This window comes from Mastigoproctus giganteus, chromosome 7 (genome assembly GCF_048544385.1).
Source record: "Mastigoproctus giganteus isolate SK-2022 chromosome 7, ASM4854438v1, whole genome shotgun sequence".
NCBI lineage: Eukaryota > Metazoa > Arthropoda > Arachnida > Uropygi > Thelyphonidae > Mastigoproctus > Mastigoproctus giganteus.
The window spans coordinates 225327329-225349005 of NC_143581.1; the positions used below are offsets into that span (position 1 = coordinate 225327329).

A 21677-nucleotide genomic window follows, 5' to 3' on the forward strand; every position below is an offset into this window, starting at 1 on the left:
CACAGACGTACAAGATCTGGATTGTTTGAACAACAACGAAAAGTGACAGTTATTATGTGAAGTGGTATGATCGCCTGCTCTTTTCTCCTCCCTGTACCAACCCCTCCAACGGCATCAGGGAGGTATCAGATAACACGGAGAGGTTTGGGGGGAATATGTGTCGGGAGCCACTAATAGATAACCAATAATAGGCATACGGTGCGTAGAGGAATAGATCTTCGATAGGAGTAGGTAGACTGAGCAATATAAGCACAGCCATGCTTGGGAAAGGGCTGTTAAATATGACGTATTGTGTTACGACATAATTGATTAATGGACTCCTGTAATGAGCAAAGTAGACGGCACTTTGAGTGACTTAATTCTCTTACGGATCTTGTGTACGTAAGTGGGAAGTAGCTATTCTGTCGATCGCTATCTCTTCGCTCTCTCTTCCCCGGATGAACTAGTTTGCATTACTTATCTAAATTTGTGTATCTGCGCCAAGCAATTGCCGGTGCGTAGTCCACTAGGAGCTGGGATGACGTGTGTACACTAGTGGACAAAAATATTAGTTTTTTTTCTTGTAAATGTTTCCTCACAAATATTTGTGAGAAATCGTTTCCTTCAAGGAAGTTTCTGCACGACTATTTACTGTGGGTTAATTCTTCTACTTAGAAGAATCCAGCATCCCATTAAAGAACCTTGAGAAATATCCCTTTTAGAACATTCCATCCTTAGTTACTGTTGAAGTAGTCGAGCACTTAGTTATCTTTCTGAAGAAGTCGCTCCAGGGTTAGCCAGTTCGGTGGAATGAAGGGGTGGGGATCCCTGAAACCGAGTCACTTCTATAATTGTGGTAATTGAGTTAAGCTAGTCTCAGGAGGAGATGTATTTTCTTTTAGCACATACCGATGCAATCATGGCCTTGGTGCTGGTTCAAAATAACCTTCAGTCCTTCGAGGAAGGCTCTTCGGGAACAAGTCCTTTAAAGTGAGCAATCGTTTCTGTGACCGCCAATGTAAAGCGAATTTATTTCATTTTTCTGGAAAGAGAGGGGTGGATTCTCAGTTTCAATCAGTTTGTTAAAAAAAAATAAACAAAATCTTTACATGTGGTATGTTATGGGTGGTTTCATGGAGTAATGCAGTCTACTATTAATATAAAGAGTGCACTGTTCCTAATTCAAACAAGATGTTTAGTATGGACGCTACCAATGTTTACGTATAATTTAATAGTAGTTTTTTTCGTGCTTACTGGACAATTCATCTGCAACAGTTCATATTTGGCTAACAGCTATTTATTTAACGAAATTGCAAAATTCACCCAAATGTTGCACTTCCTGAGTAAATAAAAAGTGAATAAATATTCACTTTGTACACTCAGAAATTCTGTCGCGCGCTGGAAACATTTGGACGTATCCATGTTGTTCACAGCACGCAAAATATATAGTCACCGTTACTGCCTTGAGTAATCGATGTCTATACTTGTACATACTTATACCTTAACCTTTCTGATCCCAGCGAATGTTACCTACTGTGCATGATGGCAATTATTTATTCCAAAAGTTGGTTTAAGTTGTATACTGTTATATTAAATTAGTTCCCGGTGGAGGTGTAGTGGCTACGCCACTTGCTGTGATCTCGGCTAGCTTCTTGTTACTAAGAGGACTTTCCAAGATATCCAATTTCTTGCGGAAACTCCGGATTTCACTCAGGAGTTTCTGCAAGAAAATACTCAAATTACAAATACTGAAGCCTTAAGGCTTTTATTGCCTTGTCGCTTATTCGAAACAGCCCAACTCATACATTGTCATATGCCAGACAGACTGACACGTGCATTATCTAAGCCCTCAAAGCTAAAATAAGTCCGTGGTCAAGAATTCACTTCTTTCGCTAATCCGGTATCTCAAGTAATTCGTGGGTTCCCCATTACGCACATAATTAAGCTGTTTTTTCCTCCCTCTCACGTATAACGAGTACTGGAGTGTTGTGCTCTCCATCCGTCGCTATATTTCACATCGTATTTAGCGTCAGAGAAACTCGTGTAAGTGTACGGTCTCGCTAGCAGCCTCCCCTCTCCAGAACCTGTAGTCATCAATGGAGAGACCATTCTTACACCTCACATTCCCTTTTGCGGTGATTCGGAGTTAATGACTAGACCACTCCACTCGATCAACCCGAAATGCGCTTTACATGTAACTCGTGCCGCCATATTTCACCCCCAACCCCCCCTTCTGCGCGTCACTTTCTGCCTCGTGCAGTTGTCCTTGTTACCGTCGATAGTGTGGCAGCGGACAAGGCGCGTTTTAACCATGACTTGGCCATCTGTCCGGCCACGCTGTTGTCCTTCCGCATCTATAGACTTGGCTACATAGGTGACGAGGTCATAATGATCGCGCTGAGCGCCCGGCGATAGAGAGAGATTGCCTTCTTTTCCTCCAAACGCGTTTCGGTATATCCCCCCTCCATTCCCCTCCCCATTGGCGTCCCTCTTCTCTTTTCAGGTAGCAATAGCTGGCAAGTTAAAGGCGAACTGCTGGTGAATAGCTGTCCATCAGAACGTGCAGGGTTAATGCACCTGTGTAGTATTTGGCAATGATAGAAGTGCTCTCTGTCGCCAAGCTAGAAGGAATGGAGTGCTTTTACAACGCCATGGCATTAGCCTGCGCTTTCCAAGGCAATAACACAGCAAAATCTCACTGGCTGGGCCACCCTTGTATTATTATTATGAACACACGCCTTTGACAAATTTTGTAATTCAGCTATTTACTTTGACCAAATATTTGTATTTTAGAAAAAGCCAAAAATCACTCGGGATGTTTTTCTTTTCTAATTTTCACTTTCTACAAGAAATAGACTTCTTTTAAGCACAAAAAGCAAAATTCACAAATATTTAATGTGGAAACGGAAGTGACGTTAATTTGCATATCCCATTTTTCCTTTGATTAAACAAGATTCTATACAAGAAATAGACTTCTCTTAAGCACACAAAAAAAAAAAAAAACAATTCCCAAATATTTAATGTTGGAAGGGAAGTGACGTCAATTTGAACATCTTCCAGTTTTTCATTTTCTTTGTTTTTGAATATTAAAGAAGATTCTATTTCTACAAGAAATAAGCTTCTTTTAAGCACAAAAACCAATTCCCAAGTATTTAATGCTGGAAGCGGAAGTGACGTCAATTTTCACATCCGATTTTTCATTTGCTTTGTTTCTGAATATTAAACAAGATTCTATTTCAAGAAGTAGGCTTCTTTTAAGGGCATAAACCAAAATTGTAAGCGGAAGTGACGTCATTGTCCTCATTTTCCAAATTTTCTTTTTCTTTGTTTTTGAATATTAAACAAGATTCTATTTCTACAAAAAATAGGTTTCTTTTAACCACAAAGAAACATTTTGCAAATATCCCGTCCAAATATTTAATATTGGAAGCGGAAGTGACATCATTTTCTACGTCTTCCCATTTTTATTTTTGAATATTAAACAAGATTTTATTCCTACAAGGAATAGCCTTCTTTTAAGCACATAAACCAATCCCCAACTATTTAATGTTGGAAGCGGATGTGACGTCAATTTCCACATCTTCCAATGTTTCTCTTTGTTTTTGAATAGTAAACAAGATTCTTTTTCTGCAAGAAATAGACTTCTTTTCAGCACAAAAACAAAACAATTCCCAAATATTTTAATGTTGGAAGAGGAAGTGACGTCATTACCCTCATCTTCCAATTTTCGTTTTACTTTGTTTTTGAATATTAAACAAGACTATTTCTACAAGGAATAGCCTTCTTTTATGCACAAAAAACCAATTCCGGAAATAATTAGTGTTGGAAGCGGAAGTGACGTCATTTTCCACATCTTCCAATGTTTCTTTCTTTTTTTTTTTTTTTTTTTTTTTTTTTTAATAAATACCAAATTCTTACTGTTGGAAGTGACAAATGACATCAATTTGGACATCTGATATTCCTTTTACTTTGTTTTTTGAATATTAAACAAGATGAAGTAAATAATAGAATGGTGTCAATTAACCGAACATCGTCTATACATATTAATTCGTTATTTTAAAATACACATCTAAAACAAAATCCTAAAATTAAAATGCTTTTAATTAATTAAATTATTAGAAAAAAGAAAACATTGATAGTAGACATTTCAAACGAAAATGAATCCATCCACCAGAAGCACAAAAACCAAATATTGAATGATAAAACGGAAGTGATTTCGCAGTTTCCGGTTTTTGTTTTGCTTTATTTTTCTGAATAAACAAGATGATGGAACATTATGGTGTCTTTTAACCGAAACACCAGAATACAGAATAATTTTCTATTTTATATACACACCTATGGTTACCGTTGGAAGTGGTCTTACTGAAATATGTTTAATTAAAATTCGTTTAATTGATGATTATTTTTTACAAAAAGAAACCACTCAGGGTCATTCCAAATGAGTCTTCCCAAAACCCATTAAAAATAGGCCTTTCCCAAAATGACAGAATTAATGATTATTTATTAAACTAATAAGCAGTTTGGTTGATCAGTAATTATTAATAGTGCAAGGCTGCTTTCTTCATTATGTCACATTCAATTACTGATGGGTCTGTGAGCGAAAAAACCCCCGAATACTTTTCTACCCTAAAAAAAAAACGAATATCCCTTTATTTTTCTCTATGGACCAATGAACTTTAACAATGTATCGAAGCGAGCATTGTACTGTTAATTGTGTAGTTCCCAAATCCTGGATGATGGCAGGAAGAGTCCCAAACAACTCTGTGGTCGTGTACAAGTCGTAAGGGACAGCAGTCGATGGCTTGGGAAGGGTCGTGATTGAACATGACACAACACCCACTACCCTGCCATCTGGCATGGGACTATTGTCAGTAAAGTGCAAAATAATGTTATCACGCGCATTTGGCCTCCCCTTTCATTGTGTACTAGATCGTGGCTGATGGTCGGGCTTAGTGACGTCATCAACGCGTGTCGATTTGCGTTCGTACTACGAAGGGAAACGCAGCTAAAAGCTGGGTGGTGGAAAATTGAAATTATGTGTAGATGAGCGATCATGTGTCTTACACTTGAAGAGTCCCCATCACGTACTCGCTGGTGGGAAAGTAGACTGACAGCTACGCAATGACTGGGACCAAGTCAGATGACTTCGGCAATTCCAACTTTTCTCTAACACAATGAGAAATATTTCCGGTGGGTCCAAACAGACCTAGGGCATTTCCCTTCATGTTTTTCTACAAGTGGACAGCTTAGACTACGCTCCTTTTATTCTATTTGTTTGCCTCTATTGTTCTATCGCTAATCACGAGACCACAATGATTTTATTATGTTAAAAAAAATCTTCGCAACGGAAAAAATTAATCGTTTTGGCCTTCCCCTCCTCTCCCTAATTGCATCACGCAACTTTTCCCTTCGTCTCTCACATAATAAGTCACATCCAGATGTTTCGCTTTGTGGATTGCTCATATTTCAGTGTTCGTTGACAGTCTACGAGTATATGCAATTAGTTCCAAATTTTTATGTGGTAAAGGAGCATCTGTTACCAGTGTACCACATCTTTTTCCAATTCGAGATGTTCGCTTGTACAGGTTGACACTCTGAGCGTAGGTTCATACACGGTGTACAGGCTGGTATCAGTTGGTTCCAGTGGAGAAAAAAAAAACGCATTGTTCCATCAACTGGACATTGTGATTATTCGACGTGAAGATCCATGTTTCTTCTATAACAACAAAGCGTGGACTTTTTTATGAATCAAAGGGGACGAGGTCAATTTGATCCAGCCTAAGCAAAAGTTACAACAAATCTATCTCGATGTCTTCCAGAGTGATTCATTAATTGTAGCATGGCCGAGTTAGGCGGTCTCAAACGAAGATCGAAATATAAACAGCGAGACAGACTAAACTTTCCGTTTACTTTTATAGAGTACTTAGAACTTTGTTCTCCAAGATATTCTTGGAAATACATTGTGGATTCGTTGAGTGGGTTGTTCATCGTCCAATTGTCTCAATACAAACACGATTTGTTCTTCCGTTTGCCCTTAACACAAGACATATGCAAGTGGACACACTTATCCATCTAGAAGGATTGTAGCTCATGTGACTTTCGAACATTGTCTGACTGTCGACAGCATTAAGCGGATGGCCTATTGACCACAAGTAAACCTTTTCATCAAACAGGCCGGTCACACAGTACCGATGATTAAGCCCGTAATGTGAGAGTTCCTCTTAACTTGTGCCGTAATATTTGCCTATGTCTGGGGGAGAGAGAGAGAGAGGGATGGCAATCGGAAGTAAGTGGGGGGAAAGAAATGGGGGGAAGGAATGACATTGCGTGCCAGCGAGGGCAGGGATAGACCCACGAGCTTCTCGTGACAGCCTAACTGATTACGGTAAGGGTCTATTGCGAACGGTGCCGCTAGTTATTTAGTAAATTAAAGCAGCTTAGGAGTTTCTCGAAGCGCGTGGCAGTAGGGCGTGGGTCGGACACGTGCTGCTGTTATTTGTGGTTCTATAACAGCTCGACTTGATTAACCCGCTTGTCTGCTGACTCTTGAGTGGTATTTGTATGCGTGCAAAATGATCTCTCCCCATCCCTATGATCGTCATAACTAGCCACATCTCGAATACTCGGGCAACACATGCCCTTCTACATCGATGCTTTTAAAGCGTTTCGTTTTTAGAACCAGTTTCAAAGAGTGAATCTGAAAAATTAAGAACCTCGGGGCACCATTCACTATTTTTTATTTTTCAGAATAAACGCCAATATGTAATTTAGTTTTTATATAAATACGTAAATTCTTAGCATTTGCTTTTTTTTGTCTACTGAAAGAAAGATTTAATTGTATTTATAGTCTGAGATCGCTTTATAGTACTCCAAATCGCTGGGTGGGCTGACAGTTAGGAGATCAAGGAACTGTGTTAATATTCTGCACTCATTAACTAAAAAATTAGAAAGTAGAAACGCATAAAAAAACTCCCACATCACCTGTCCATCCCCTCCAGTAATTTATCTAGTTCTTCCTTCAATTTATTCAATCTACCCCCTTCTACAACAAGAGGTGGAAGTTTGTTCCAAGAATCAACTAATGAACAAGAGGAAGAATGGCATCAGCATTGAGGTTGCTCAATCCATTTAGTCTTAAGCACCTCAATGAGATAAATTATAGCCCGTACCCGTTGTAGCATGGATTCTATTGGTATCTGAGGGAGTTTAGTTCCATATCTTACAATTTCTCCATCAGGATCTCAGTTCTCTTCTGGCCAACGGCTGTATTTGGCCAGAAGAGAACTGAGAAGCTGGAGTGCCCTTTCCAACAGATACCACACATTCTCAATTGGATATTCAGATTTGGAAATCCAGGCTGTCAGGGTAGACGCTGACAATTCAATTTTGGGCATGTTCATTGAATCATTGAGTTACAGTTTTTGCACGGTGGATAGTTGTGTTGCCGTATTAAAAGAATCCGACAATAACATCGTCGTTGTAGGTAACATGATCTTCGAACTGTATGAATGGACCCAGTCTGTATCAACAGAACATACAACGATCCACCTACTACAACGGCTTGATGGGTGAACAGTAGACAGGCTGGATGCACGGCTTCATGGTTCACGCTACACATTAACCCTACCATTCGTGCAAAAATGTATAAATAGAGACTTTAAAATTATGATTTTGTTTGTTGGTCATTGTACTGTGTGTTAATCACCAAAGCAACTACAAGTTATCAGAATATGATGGTTAATAGCATACATTCTTCGGTCGGTTTTTCTGTTATAATGAACGAAAAACTGAATTTTCCAAGAAATAAATCCTTCAATCGCCAGAGGCCAACTAACAAGGCCACATTTTATTTAACAGCCAATAAAAGTTCCACTACGAGAGGGGAATCGAAGCCAGACCACAGAGTATGGCTGGAAAAGACGAATCGTTATAACCACAAGGAAAGTGTGAAATTTGCTGAGTTTGGAGTCGAACTATGATGGTTGGCGCACGTATTTTAACAAGTTTAAAAAGAAGTGGTGGAATTTCAGATTCCAATTTAGAAAGGTTTATTTAAGAAACGAAGCCAATTATTAATCTGATTGTTCTCGAGAACAGAACGGAAGATTTTTAGAGAGCTTCGATATTGATAAAAAGTGGGTTGCTGACAATGGGAGCTTACTCAAGACTTACTTACTTACTTTTATGATCAAGACCAATTTCTGAATTTATCCATGGACTCTGTCAAAAGATGAGGGATATAAACGGGAAGATTCCATGTGGGCCGACCTAATAGAACCTATATTGATCATTACAGCGTAATATTTAGTTATTAAACCGTAATTGTAGGGCGCCCTCATAGGTAGCATAGTTAGTGTACTCGACGTCCTTCCTACACCCAGTAGAAAAGCCTTTTTGATGATGGGAGGAATTTTCATGGGCCTTTTCCATAACGTGGTTGAGCTAGTTGATCCAGGCGTGTGTCATGTGGTTTTTCTCCCGGAAACTCGAGTTTTTCGTTCAGCAAATACACAAAGACATAAATACATAAAACTGCAATACGGCCTAATTCGCTGATGCACCTAAAACCCTACAAGAACAGCATAATTTTGAACTGCATGGCAGAAATTTGTATATCTTTTTAGGGATTAGGTGTATGTGGGCAAATTTACAGGCAGAAGGAAACATACTCTTAGAATAAGGCTAAAAATTCAAAGCAAAACAACAGTTTATTGCTGATTGCATTTAGAATGCAACTGGAGAAATGAGGTTCGATCTTGCGACCTATTGGTATAAAGATTGCCCAATTCTAATCTCGAAAAACCTCAAGAATGTTATAATGCACGTTCCATATGGTAGGAAGGGATTTATCAGATTCATATTATGAAAAATTAGCGGAAAAATAACATACTAAAAAGTGAACAAACAGAAGTTTCTACCAAAGAACGAAAAAATAAAATCACCATTTCAGCACGGTACCATTGTTCTAATCTTTAACTTTTCAAAGTCGAATTGGTGTTTATTTATAACTTGTTTATGTAATTAATGAGAGCTTTAGTGGAAGAAAAAAGGTGAAGCTAGAGATATCGATTGAAATAATTGGGACCTGCTTTATTCATGTGGAATCAGAATAAGGGATAAAGGATTTCAAGGACTACAAGAATGAAGAATTTCGACAAGAAGGGACGAAAAAATGTTATTAACAATGTAGAAGATATTAGAATCAGGAGATATAAACCAATTTGTTGTAGTAGTAGTAGTAGCAGTAGGGTTTTAGGAGGATCGGCGAGGAAGGCCATGTTGCTTGGTAATCCTACCAACTGTGCTACCCACGAGGGCGATGTAAACCAATACTCTAACCAAGGAAAACAAGGATAAAAGGCATGCGCCCATAATGCTAAACAACACCAGGTTGAAATTGGTTATGATAGGAGAGAGAGGAAGTGTCATGGGAGAAGAGGCCATCACTAGGTTGGGATTTGCCGTACCTACAGCTGCAGTTAATTGTGTTCTTTTGAGGATTGTTGGGGAAGGAAATATAGAGGATATAAGATTGTTTGCTGTTCTGGCAGATAAGTCGAAGATTTTTGTTGGTGTATTAGAAAAAAAAGAGTATTTTTACATTTTCACAGAATAATGAATATTCTTCCTTCACATCCAACCAAAAAAGCTTATTAAGAATGGAATGATATTTTCAACCCAAACTCATTGAAATTCACGTTTTATCAGTATCAAATTGCGAGGAATCTCTAACGTATCTCAAGTTCTGTGTTGAATTCGCATTTTTATTTCAATCTCAGTTTTCCTTCCATTTCCAGCTTACACTTGTTTAATTAATGAATAATGATATAACTGAACGCACGGTCGCCCATATTTATAACAGCAACAACGAACTCAATTTATTCAATTCGCTTAACTTGGTCTTGAATTTCCTTGAACATTACTGTATAATGGCCAGCTTCTGGAACCATTTTAAAGTTATACTCTTGACATTGAACAGAATTTGAGCCACACCACAATGACTGCTGTCCTAAAAACATTCGCGCTACATGACAGAAGGGGCAGGAAATGAATTTGGAACTTTATTGGGACTGAACACGGATTTTAACACTTCACTGTTCTTTCACATTGTGTGGAAAAGATCTGAGTTCGAATCTCGCCTACACGGGAGGAAATTTTATGGGATGCCGAGTTATTCGGTCTCTGCTGAGGGTTGCTCAAGTTTTTCCCCTCCTGGAAACATAAAACAAACAAACCAATCAACAGATAGAATGTATACAATTTACAGACAAAATACGCTGATGTCCCATTATCTTAATTTCCTTAGCCAAAAATTCGCTTTACATTTTTATAAGGAATACAATTTCATGCAGTTAATTCATATATCACTCTGCTATTGCCTACTATGGGGCGTGGTTTCAGCATCTCCTGTACTATCTAAGTTGATTCATACCTGGCTAGGTCCTTTCCACCATTGATTTTCATTTATAATCATTTCGAACTGAGGATTGCAAGGAGGGCTAGTTTTCTTCAGTTGTTTGCAAACATCAGGTATCAAAGACCAAAGTGCAGTATGAATCTGCCATTTATCTCCTCTACAAAGAATAATTATTTAATACCATCCATAAATCTTTATTACCTTTAATTATTTCTGATTATTTCTCTCTCACTTTTCCCGGTTTTAAAGCCGTGTTTATCTTTCACAAGGATCGCATCTCGCCCTCCCAGCCTGCCTTTGTATATCGGAGAGAAGAATTGAGTTCCGTTGGTAATTATGCATCCAAAAACTTCGCAAGGGCATGCGCACCGGGGAACAAGCGGTACTCGTGTCATCTCCAATGAAGAAGCAGTTTAAACTACAACCACACGTGAGATGACCGACATGTGCCGTGAATAATTAAGGAGCTTGTCTGTGTATGCAGTGGTGTGCCTTACCAGCCCCATTCTACCGCTATCTCTCCGTGATGCGGCCCTTAATACAGAGCAGTTGCCTGAATTAAAATATATGTATAGCGTTTATGATGGATGGGTTGCTGTTTGGCCACTTAAACAAGACGGATTGTCTTCTACCTAGCACAGGAGGGCAACTCAAGAAAAAAGAATCCCAGCAAGACGGAGAAAGATAGTCAAATATAATAAATGTTTAATACCTAGCTGCTTCGAAGTTTAAAGCGAGTCTTTCTTTTGAAACAAGATCTAGAAGCTAGATTAAAAATAGACCACAAGCATAATCACTATGCATTTTTGTGTCTCTGGGTATCTCTGCTCCCCTTTTCCAGTTATTTTTCGTGGAAAAATCAACGGGCACAGCCTGCATGGGGGCTGGAGGTGGGGGAGAGAGATTTGGGAAAGAAAAATTTCGTATGACTTTCAAGTTTGGGGGTTTGGTTCTGAGAAACAAGGTACAGTGAGCGTGCACACTGTCTGCGTTATATGAATTTTGTAATTCGAACACTGCTGCTAATTTTAAGAAAGAGTTTGCAAATCTATTTGCTTCTATTCCTTTTTTATATAATTTCATGTTTTAATATTTTATTTTTTTATTATATATTGAATATTTGGCCATTGACAGTTTCTTTTGACAGCTGATACGATAGTTTTCATCAAAAGATTCCTTTTAGGGCGTGACTGAGTTAGCCGGTCAGGTGATGGCTGCATGGTTTTCTTCTTCTGGGTTTTCATCCCCAAACAGTAAAGCTGACTATAGAATACACGCAATCCTAAATCCTCATAAACCGAAAGAGAAATCGCCATTTTGAAAAATGACTGTTAGAGCCGATATGTCCAACTTTGTCTCTCTGAAAGTACATGTTCAAACGTGATAATATATAGCGTTTAGTGAAGATGCGTCATTACTAAACCTCATCAGGGGACGGGTAGGTATCCGTGTTATCAAGATTTATGACTTATTTATACAACTCTTTATACTTCGGAAACTTAGCCAACTTCAATCCTAAAAGACTGTCCCGCTTTGTATCCCCAAAAAGGATTCTTCTGCTTCTATGCATATCTCCGATGACAATCAGATTTCCAGACAGGATCACATATCTCTATTGGGGATTACACTGACTTCTAATCTCTCTCAGAATAAGCACCTCATGAAATACTTTTCCCACATCTGAGACGGTGCGCCCAAATTCTCTCTTGGGTTTCTTAGATTCCATTCAGAAGAGGGCAGTTAGGTTAATTAATGACTCATCTCTAACCGAGTCTCTCTACTCTCTGTCTCATAGACGTCCTCTTTCTGTTGCATGCCTTTTCTATAGATACTTTCATGGGCACTGCTTGTTCGAATTGTCTTCTGTAGTTCCCCTCTTTCTCTTCTAAAACCAGTCTGAACACTTGCCGAAATCAACCAACATCCATTCACTGTCCAAATTCAAACTCATAAAACCAACTTTTTTTCCTCTTCCTCATTTATCCCTTCTCTTAATACAATACAATATAAAGCGATCAAATAAAAGGAACTCTGGTTTCACCTTCGATAAAAGGATGAGGTACGCACTGAGATACTTGAAAATTAATATTCTAAAGGTTTTGTTGACAACGTTAAACATTCACCCTTTTGGTAAACTGAAATTATATAACTATTCTTAAAAATGAAAGTATAAAAACTCCTCGTGGTTAGCACAGTTGGTAGAATTGCCATCCTCCTCACACTCGGTGGAAAAGATCCGAGTTCAAGTCCCGTTGTTGACGTGAGGAATTGTTATTGGCCTTTTTCACAACCTGGCTGAGTTAGTTGGCCTCAAGCGACAGTAGCATGGTTTTTCTCTCCCGGAAATTGGGGTTTTCGTCAAGAAAACAGAAAATCGACCACAGAACACACGCAATTTACAAACAGTATCGAGGGATCAATATGACCTTAGTCGCTGATGCTCCTAAACTCAACAACAACAACAACAACAAACATTATGAAAACAGTAGCTAACTACAGTCGTTAATTACTGAACAGAAGGAACTACACTTCTTTTAAGAGCAATAAAAGAAATTGCATTTCTTTAAAAGAAAAACATTCAGCAGAAGAAGATGCGGATAAGGAGTAGAATCTTATGGTAGTATAGAAATAAAATTATGCTGACATCATTCTCATGCAGCAATTGCATAATCTTTTGAAGAATATGAAAATTTCTTCATATTTAAAAATGCATTTTTGCGAAAGTCTGTATAAAATACAACTTTTAAGAGAGACATTGGTTCTTTTAAAGATATATCAACAACTACAACCATTCTTATAAGAGAATGTAATTATTTAATTGCGGATAGATTCATTATACAAGAAACAAATGCAAAAAAAACTGAAAATTCGAAGCGATTTTGTCTAATTTTGGAATCGGTTATCCTCCATTTCTGCAGTCTCTTTTCATGTTACAAACAGAAGTCCCCTGAGGATCTTCCCTTGGACCTTCATGTTTTGATGCCTACTTTAATTTAGGCAATCAGATTGAAGAAATTTCCTGTTCAAGTTGTAGATATATTTATGTCTTCAAACATTAAGGTCTTCGAGGATGACAAAAATTCAAAAACGCAGCAATCTGCTCTACAAGCATTTACCTAACTGACTTAAGCAACTGCTCAGAGTACAAATAAACAACTTTTATACCATCTTATGCGCTGACATCAATAAGCTCATTATAAACTATGATTATTGAATTAATCAAAGATCAAATTAAATTGGTGCACTCTGGCGCTGTAGGAGCAATTTTCTCCTTACACTGAAGCGTCTCTCTTAATATTAACCAAATCAGTCATCGCGCTTACAAAATGATCAGATTAATTGAGATATTCGCACTCTCTTAATAACTGTCAAATGATTCAACACTTAAATTTTAGAATTTGCATCGATCATTTGTTCCTCCACCATACAAAACGCGCTGAAGCTAATGACAGAGTTCATATTATTATTAATATATAGTTATTACAATGATTACGATTGCCTCTTTATAGAGAAAACTTCCCAAGTTTTCTCCATCAAGAGAGCTCTTTCATTACATTCCTTAACAATAAGGAATATAACATCAATGGGAAAAAATATGTCCAGTTTAGAATGTTAGAATCCATAGAAAACCATTTAGATGTATGAACTCCTACCATTTAGATGTATGAACCATTTAGATGTATGAACTCCTGAAGAACTCCTACTTCTGGACAGAATGTATTAGAGACACCAATCCGGTGGTGTAGTTTACCAAGTAATCTACCAGGAAAAGTTGAATCAAAGACTTTTTCTTTTCTTTTTTTCGATCCAAAAATGTAGTTCTTCTACAACCCTTCATCTAGTGAAGTCCCAACCATAAATAGGAAAGAGAACGTACAGTATATGACGATTCTCCTTAATGAGCCCAATGGTCCTTTCTGATAAATTCAGTCTTTGCGCATATTTACTAGATTTTGATTTTTTGCATGAATACGATGTAAATGAGGATTTTAAATTTCCAAATGTTGAATGAAACTTGGGGTTGGTCACTCACTGACTAGCAAGAATTTTGTGGAATTATTGGATGACCGCTTTTCACAGCATCATGTCAGAGAGGTAACAAGAGGGAATAATACTCTTGATATGATTATCAGAAGTAATTCATGCACTAAGAAACTCCAGTTAAAGGAGCCACTAGGTGGCAGTGATCATAGTGTATTGATTTCAGATTTACTTAAAGATGTAACTACCATCAAGGGCAAAGGGGGATTTGCTTTCGCAAAAGGTGACTACAGTGGGACCAACTGATGATGCTACCAACTGCAAATTCTAAATGAGATTCAAGGAATTAATCTTGGAAGCATTCAAAAGGAATTAATATTGGAAGCTACTAGGCTTTCATACCAACTAAGAAAAAAAAAAAAAAAAAAGTAAAGTGCAACCATTATCAACCCACTGCAGGATGGAAGCCTCCTCAACAATTCATGCTGAGGGAAATGGACCATAATCTGCCACGCTGGTCCAGTGCGGGTTGGCAGATCGACCGTATTCAGCAGTCAGGGGCTTGAACCCCGGTCTAAGAAATACCCTTCAAAGATAGTCTGTAATCAAGTCGCAAGAGAGGTTAGGCAGGCAAAGACAGATTACAAGAAATCTTTGGCCAAGGATGCAAAGAAAAACAGCAAAGAGTTCTTTACTTATGCAAACTCTAGAAGGAAGGGGATGAATCAGATTGGTCCACTTGATATCGATGGATCAACTGTTGATGATCCTGCTGAGGTAGCTGACAAACTGAATGAGTATTTTGCATCTACTTTCATGCATAAGGAATTCTGTGGGGCAGTGGGGGCCAGAAACGTAAAAACTCTTAACAGGGAGCTAAATGATTTTGTAATAACTGAGAGCAAAGTGGAGGATAACTTGTTGAAGTTAAACATAAGAAAGACATCTGGGGTGGATGGGATCTATCCAGTTATATTAAGGGAGGCAGCGAAGGAAATAAGCAAACCCTTAGCCATAACTATGAGAGCAACCTTGAATCCAGGGAAAGTACCCGCGGACGGAGACGTGCAAATGTATCCCCAATTCACAAAGGGAGGATCTAAGGGTGACACGAGTAATTACAGACAAGTTAGTTTAACTTCTGTTCCGGGGAAATAATGGAGTTACTACTAAAAGAGGCACTGCAGGATCATCTAGACAAGGCTATAGTTATGGTTCAGACAGAGCATGAGTTTATTAAGGGGCATTCTTGTCTGACCAATTTGATTGGATACTACGATGTGGTCACAAAGGAACTGGATGCCAAAAATAAATACATATACAGTACTTTGATTTCAGGAAAGCTTTTGATATTGTTGCACCTGAAAGAGTACTGTACAAATTGGAGCAGTGTGGTAATCAATGGACATTGCTCTTCGTGGAATAGTGTTATTAGTGGAGTTCCCCAGAGTTCAGTGTTGGGCTCATTGTTGTTTTTATTTTTATCAATGATATCGACGACGGTATATCAAGCTTAATGTCCAAGTTTCAAGATGATACAAAGGTTGGCAGGGTTGTTAATGACAGGAATGATGGTATGCTACTGCAATAGGATCTAGAAAAGTTAGTCAGATGTGCTGAGAAATGGCAACTGAAGTTTAACATCGACAAACGCAAGGTACTGCATATGGTTACAGTAACCCAGAGTAATGAACGACTATATGGTATTGCACTCAGGTTAGTGGAAAATGTAAACGACCTGGTGGGTAATTGTGTAGTCAGATATGAAGTTCTGTGAGCAATGCAGACAGGCTTCCAGGACAGCTCATGGGGTTTTGTCTATGATATACAGGAACATGGTCTATGGTACACACACATGAGAAGGCACCAATTCAAACTGAGGAAGGACGGTTGCAGAATATATGAGCGAAAGTTCGTATTTAGCCAGCGGGTTGTTGTTTGCTGGAACAACTTCCATCTGTTGTTGTGGAAGTTGACATTATATAAAGGAAGAACTGGAGAAACTATTAGAGGGAATGCATCATAGGTGAAATGGGAGTTGTCGTGTTTTTTTGTTTTTAACGTTGTATAAGTTTGCTTTCTTGCATCATTTGCCACCGCTAATGCTAAATAAATAAATGCTTAACGAAACTGGGGGTGCCCGGTTTCATCTTTCAAACCTCAGACGAACCGATCTTGGAACACAAACCATCACCTCGTTTACTGAGTTGCCTTTGTGTTCATTTAAATGCAGCAATGCCAGCCGATACCCAAGAGATTTGAAGAGATTTTTGGACATAAGAAATTATTCAGTTATTGGCAAGGCATATTTTAAGTTTGTGAAATCCCTTCAAATTTTTGTAGGGTTACCCAGCAGGGTGTTTAAAATATGCCGTTTTTCCCTTAAGAAGTGTAATTCCAAACATCCCATGACATAAATCCTTCGACCTTAGTGGCTACAAAGTTTAATTTACGACCTTTTTTTTTATTCATGGAAGGGTTCTTTTCATATCTATCTTTCCTACGATAGCTTATTTACTATGACCGCCCCTGTAGTCCCATTTTCAGAGAGTACATCTATAACCGAAGACCACGTTTCGGTTTGAATTCTCAACGTTTTACAAGGGCATATCGGAAAGTAAGGTTTCAATGTTTTATTTTCGAAAACGAGAACATTCAGACATTTATTCAAACGTCCGATGACATAATTTGAAACCCTTTTTCAGGGATGTCATGGCATTGGTAGTTCCATTGCTGCACTGTTGATTTAACCGCCTGTTTAAGGAAATATTTGCGTGCAAAGGCTCATACAGCAAGAATCCAGGCTACCTCCACATCAGACATTTATTCAAACGTCTGAATATAATCAAAAACTTATGTAATATGTTGAAATGTTACTTTTAACCTCTCTGACGCGTTCTCAAGAAGGAATGTTTGTTCTCTTTACAGAATTGTACGAAACAAGGCAGCAGAAAAAGCAAAACAAGCTGCTCACCAAGTTGCGAATGGAGGAAGTCCTCAAACCCAACCCCCTTCAAATACAACATCCGTGATAGCTCATGCACCACCTGCCGCTCATGAAGGAGGCCAGCAATTACAACGACCTTCTTACTCCATCAATGGTATCCTTGGTATTCCGAACGTCGATCCGAACTTGAACAAGAGAAAACGAGACGATGGAGGTAAGTATTTAACACCAAGTTTAAATGCATCCATATTATCTGAAAATATTAATGGCTTCTTGTATTAATTCTCGTGTTCTTTCTTTTACTTACCTTTTTTTTTCTAAGAGTGCGCGAAATTATAGAAATCAAAGATGGACATTATGACCAAACAAAAAGAGTGACTATGAATATGGTTTTTAACGTTTAGATAGAGAGATAATCGGGTCGAATTTATGCCTACACAAAGCAGACATTTGTCCAAGGCCCGTGGCAACGTTTTGTTGTCGTTGTAGGATTTTAGGAGTATCAGCAACTAAGGCGATATTGCTCAGTGTATATCGTCTGTAAATTGCGCGTGTTCTGTGGTCGATTTTCTGTTTGCTGGTCGAAAAACCCGGGTTTCCGGAGAAAACTCTACTCTTGCTTGAGACCGACTAACTCAGCCATGTTGTTAAAAGGCCCACAAAAATCCCTCATGTTATCGACGGAACTCGGACTCAGGTACAGAGCCTGCAAATTTATTAATGAATTCCTGTAGATGATTTTACATGGCCAATTGGTAACGAGAAATAGCAGTCAACCTTTTGTTGTTGGTTTTTAAGCGCACAGTCATTGACAGTTTCTGGGTTCAGCTGGTTTTCTGGGTTCAGAAAAATCCAGTTACACAACAATCTCTTTTACTGCTAGCTGGATGGATTTATTAGGCGCATCGGCAACTATGGCCATAGTTGCCGATGCGCCTAATAAATCTCTAAACCAACAACAACAGCAAGCTGGTATAAGACCTCGTGTGTAGCAGAGTTGGTAGAATTACCATCCTCTCAACAGCGGGTGGAAAAGACCTGAGTTCGAGAGCCGTCGATGACGTGAGGAATTTTTATGGGCTTCTTTACAGCGTGACTGAGTTAGTCGGTCTCCGGAGAGGATAGCATTGTTTTTTTTTCCGGAAACTCTCGAATTTTTCGTCCAGCAAACAGAAAATCGACCTCAGAACACATGCAAGTTACAGAAAATATACACGAAGCAATATGGCCTCAGTCCCTGATGCTCCTAAAACCCAATAACAACGAGCTGGTATAGTAAGAATGAAGCAAGCCACAGCTATAAATTTAAAAAAAGAAAAAGAAAAATCCTTTCTTCTTTTTTTAACCCATCACTTCAACGACTGAAAATTTTCATCAGAAATTATTTTTGGAAATTTCAATGGGATATAATTTTGGATTTCGTCAGGTAGAGGTTCAACATTTTCATCGCTTCAATTTTACATCAAATAAATCTTCTACCTTCCTCATTTTCCTTTCTGTTAGACCTTTTAATTCTGGCCTTTCTGGGTTATTTGGAAATTAATTATTCATAAAACCTGGAACCGCATGCGACCCGCAAAATTACCTGAAACCCCCATCCGATGTAGGACTCTAACTTCAGCCACATGATGTCATTGAGTGTTATGTCCATACAAATGTGTGTGTATTCATGGATTTACGTGATGTGCGGGATAGGAAACTTGGAATAACTCAAGGAGAATCCAACTCCTTCCACCTGAAATCAGCTAAGTACAGTCTGATTGAAGAAACTGTTAGAAATTCCTCCAATCATCAACAGAACTAGAACCCAGACATCTCCAACCGAGTAACAAGTGGCGAAACCACTATACCGCCAAAAAGGGCAATTAGCCTTTTAATACTGTAATTAAACACTAGTTCACTCCAGTGGATCAAGTGCAATTGATTTTACAGTAATATTAAATTCTTGTCGCGTTTAAAATTAAGAAAAGACAGTATTTTTGGCACGACTCTGGTCCAACCATATAGATCAGGGGCGTTCAACTTCTGCTCGAGGCCAAAACAGATAAAATGCTGAAGGTCACGGTCAGCATGGGTTCTCACAAGTAGCGATGACAATTCTTTACCCACCACGTACTCATGTTTTGAAATAAAATTTAATTTTTGTTATTAATTTAATACGGTTATAATAATAATATTGTTAAATACTAAGAGAGATACATAAAAATGGCACAAATTTTGAAAATTGAACAAGAAAATATACACTAGGCGGCCATTTTAATAGGTACACTTATCTAATAGCACCAGATGGATACACTGCACCCATGAAGATCGAAAAACATTTCCAGATAACCTGAGACATCCAAATGTTGCTTAAGGAGCCCAATGAGCACCTAAAAACAACTCCCCACACCATTACTTCTTCACGGCTAGCCATTGCTGACACCCGGTGGTTTCCTACCTCATGCTTGCTGTTGCTAGATATTGTTTGCTCATTGAACGAATCTCAGTGAAAACCACAACAGGGTTGAAGTTTATAAGATACTCATAATAGCACGTTTGGCGCCAACTGCCATGCCACTTTGAAAGTCACTTAAATCTTTCGTCTTGTCCATTCTCGCATTGAATTTCACGCGTACAGCAGCCCCTACGCACTACTGCCCACCTACTTTATATTGGTTGATAGAAAGACGTGATATTGTTAGTAGTATTCCATTTCATGAAAAGAGTCGGAGTGCCTAATAAAATGGCCACTTAGTGTACACAATAAGGTGCACTAAGTGGCATTTTCAAAAATTTAATAATAAAAATAATATGATGTAATACCAGAGTACGCAGGGGTTATCCGAGACTTACTTATTTATTATTTTTAAAGGAGGGATTCAATTTCTTCTATTAAAAATTAGCATCTCAGATTGGTGTCTAATTGTGAAGTCCAGAAATTTGATTTTTTTTTTTTAGGAAATCGGGATTGCAAAAATTGTTCTAGAAAAAGATCGCCATAGTGTAGATTTTTCCTCTGTAGACGTACAGTCAAATCTAGAATCATACGACACGCAAACAGTGTTAAAAGACCTAATTATAAAGTGATGGAACACCCACAGAAAAAGAAAAACCAACTCTTAGACCGTTACCTATAAATTATCTGAACTGTCGCTAACACAAAACTCTGTTAGGGTATTCAATTATTTCTCTGACAACTCAACAACACCGAAACCGCAGACAGGTTTACTTGGGAGGGTTAGCTTTAACCGCCAAAATAACTTAAATATGCGTGTTCTCTTATCCCCAAGATTACCAATGGTACGCCACAAGCAGCAAACTTTGGCGACATTTTCGCAGTATTTCCAAATGAGTCTTCAAAATTCCACCTTGAAATAATTTTTTGCTTGCGAAGTATTGTGACAAATGTCTGTATGAGAAATTTCTCAATTTAGTCCAACATAATTGCTACATCTAAGAGTGTGAAGGCGTCCTTAACTCTCTCTCCGAGTTAGTCTCCGGTGTCTCTTTTCCATGGTGATCAGTGCGAAGAGCTTTTGCTCATCGATGTAGCCGGTCTTCTCCAGCCTCTAGCTGCTCTCAGCAACTAGAAATTGTATTACCGCCACACTCGCAGCGAGGTAATGCCATTATCTGTCAGGACGTAAGGCAAATCCTACACACACATAAATAAGATATGGCGTTTATTATGCTGCAGAGGACGCCGGTATTACGTGCAGTGAGTTGATGTGAAAGTCCCCTCCTTGCGAGCGCACACATACACACACACACACACACATCGAAGGCAAGGCCAGCATCTCTGTATGTGTCTTTGCTTTGCCGTTCATCCTTATGTTTTATATGTTTCAGTGGCAAGAAACGTGCGCTAAGAGTTCCTTTTCCATAAAGTGAGCCGTTCTGAAGTCCCCTAGAACATGAATAACGATTCAAAAAAAGAAAAGAAAGAGGCAAGCAACCTCCAGATGACGTACAGCAATAAGAGATGAGATCCGCACAATGTAACACAAAAATATTCAGAATGGAATTCGCTTTTAACCTCACGCTTCACACTTGTATCATATCTTCCACGCTTAGTTTCACGTGGAAATATTCTGTTTAGATACACTACACCAACCTGCGCAGTTTCTGGCTCTTATAGTACATTGTTTCCTTGGGAAATTGATTCTAAATAGCTATTGGTCACACTGGAATCACACCAACTTACCTGAAAACACATACGATATTTATTCAGTGAACGTTGGTAATAAATTCAGAAATTGCTGTATTCACACCTTATTTATTTCTTTAACTTACTAAAATAAATAATAAACGTTCTGTTTATTAATTTTCTTTCTATCTGTTTTTAGCCAAAAGTCCCTAATTAGATCCTAG

The 21677-nt window shown here is 38.4% G+C and overlaps 1 protein-coding gene across 9 annotated transcripts in view; it reads left to right on the top strand.

Annotated features, from left to right (window-relative positions):
• The window catches only part of LOC150083730 (uncharacterized), a 183395-nt gene that overhangs the window by 123554 nt on the left and 38164 nt on the right, over positions 1-21677 (top strand). For all 9 annotated transcript variants that reach the window (XM_090378169.1, XM_090378170.1, XM_090378176.1 and 6 more), the window contains one exon: positions 17306-17538. In XM_090378169.1, coding sequence (XP_090234295.1) covers positions 17306-17538 — 233 coding nt within the window. The remainder of the gene's footprint in view (positions 1-17305; positions 17539-21677) is intronic.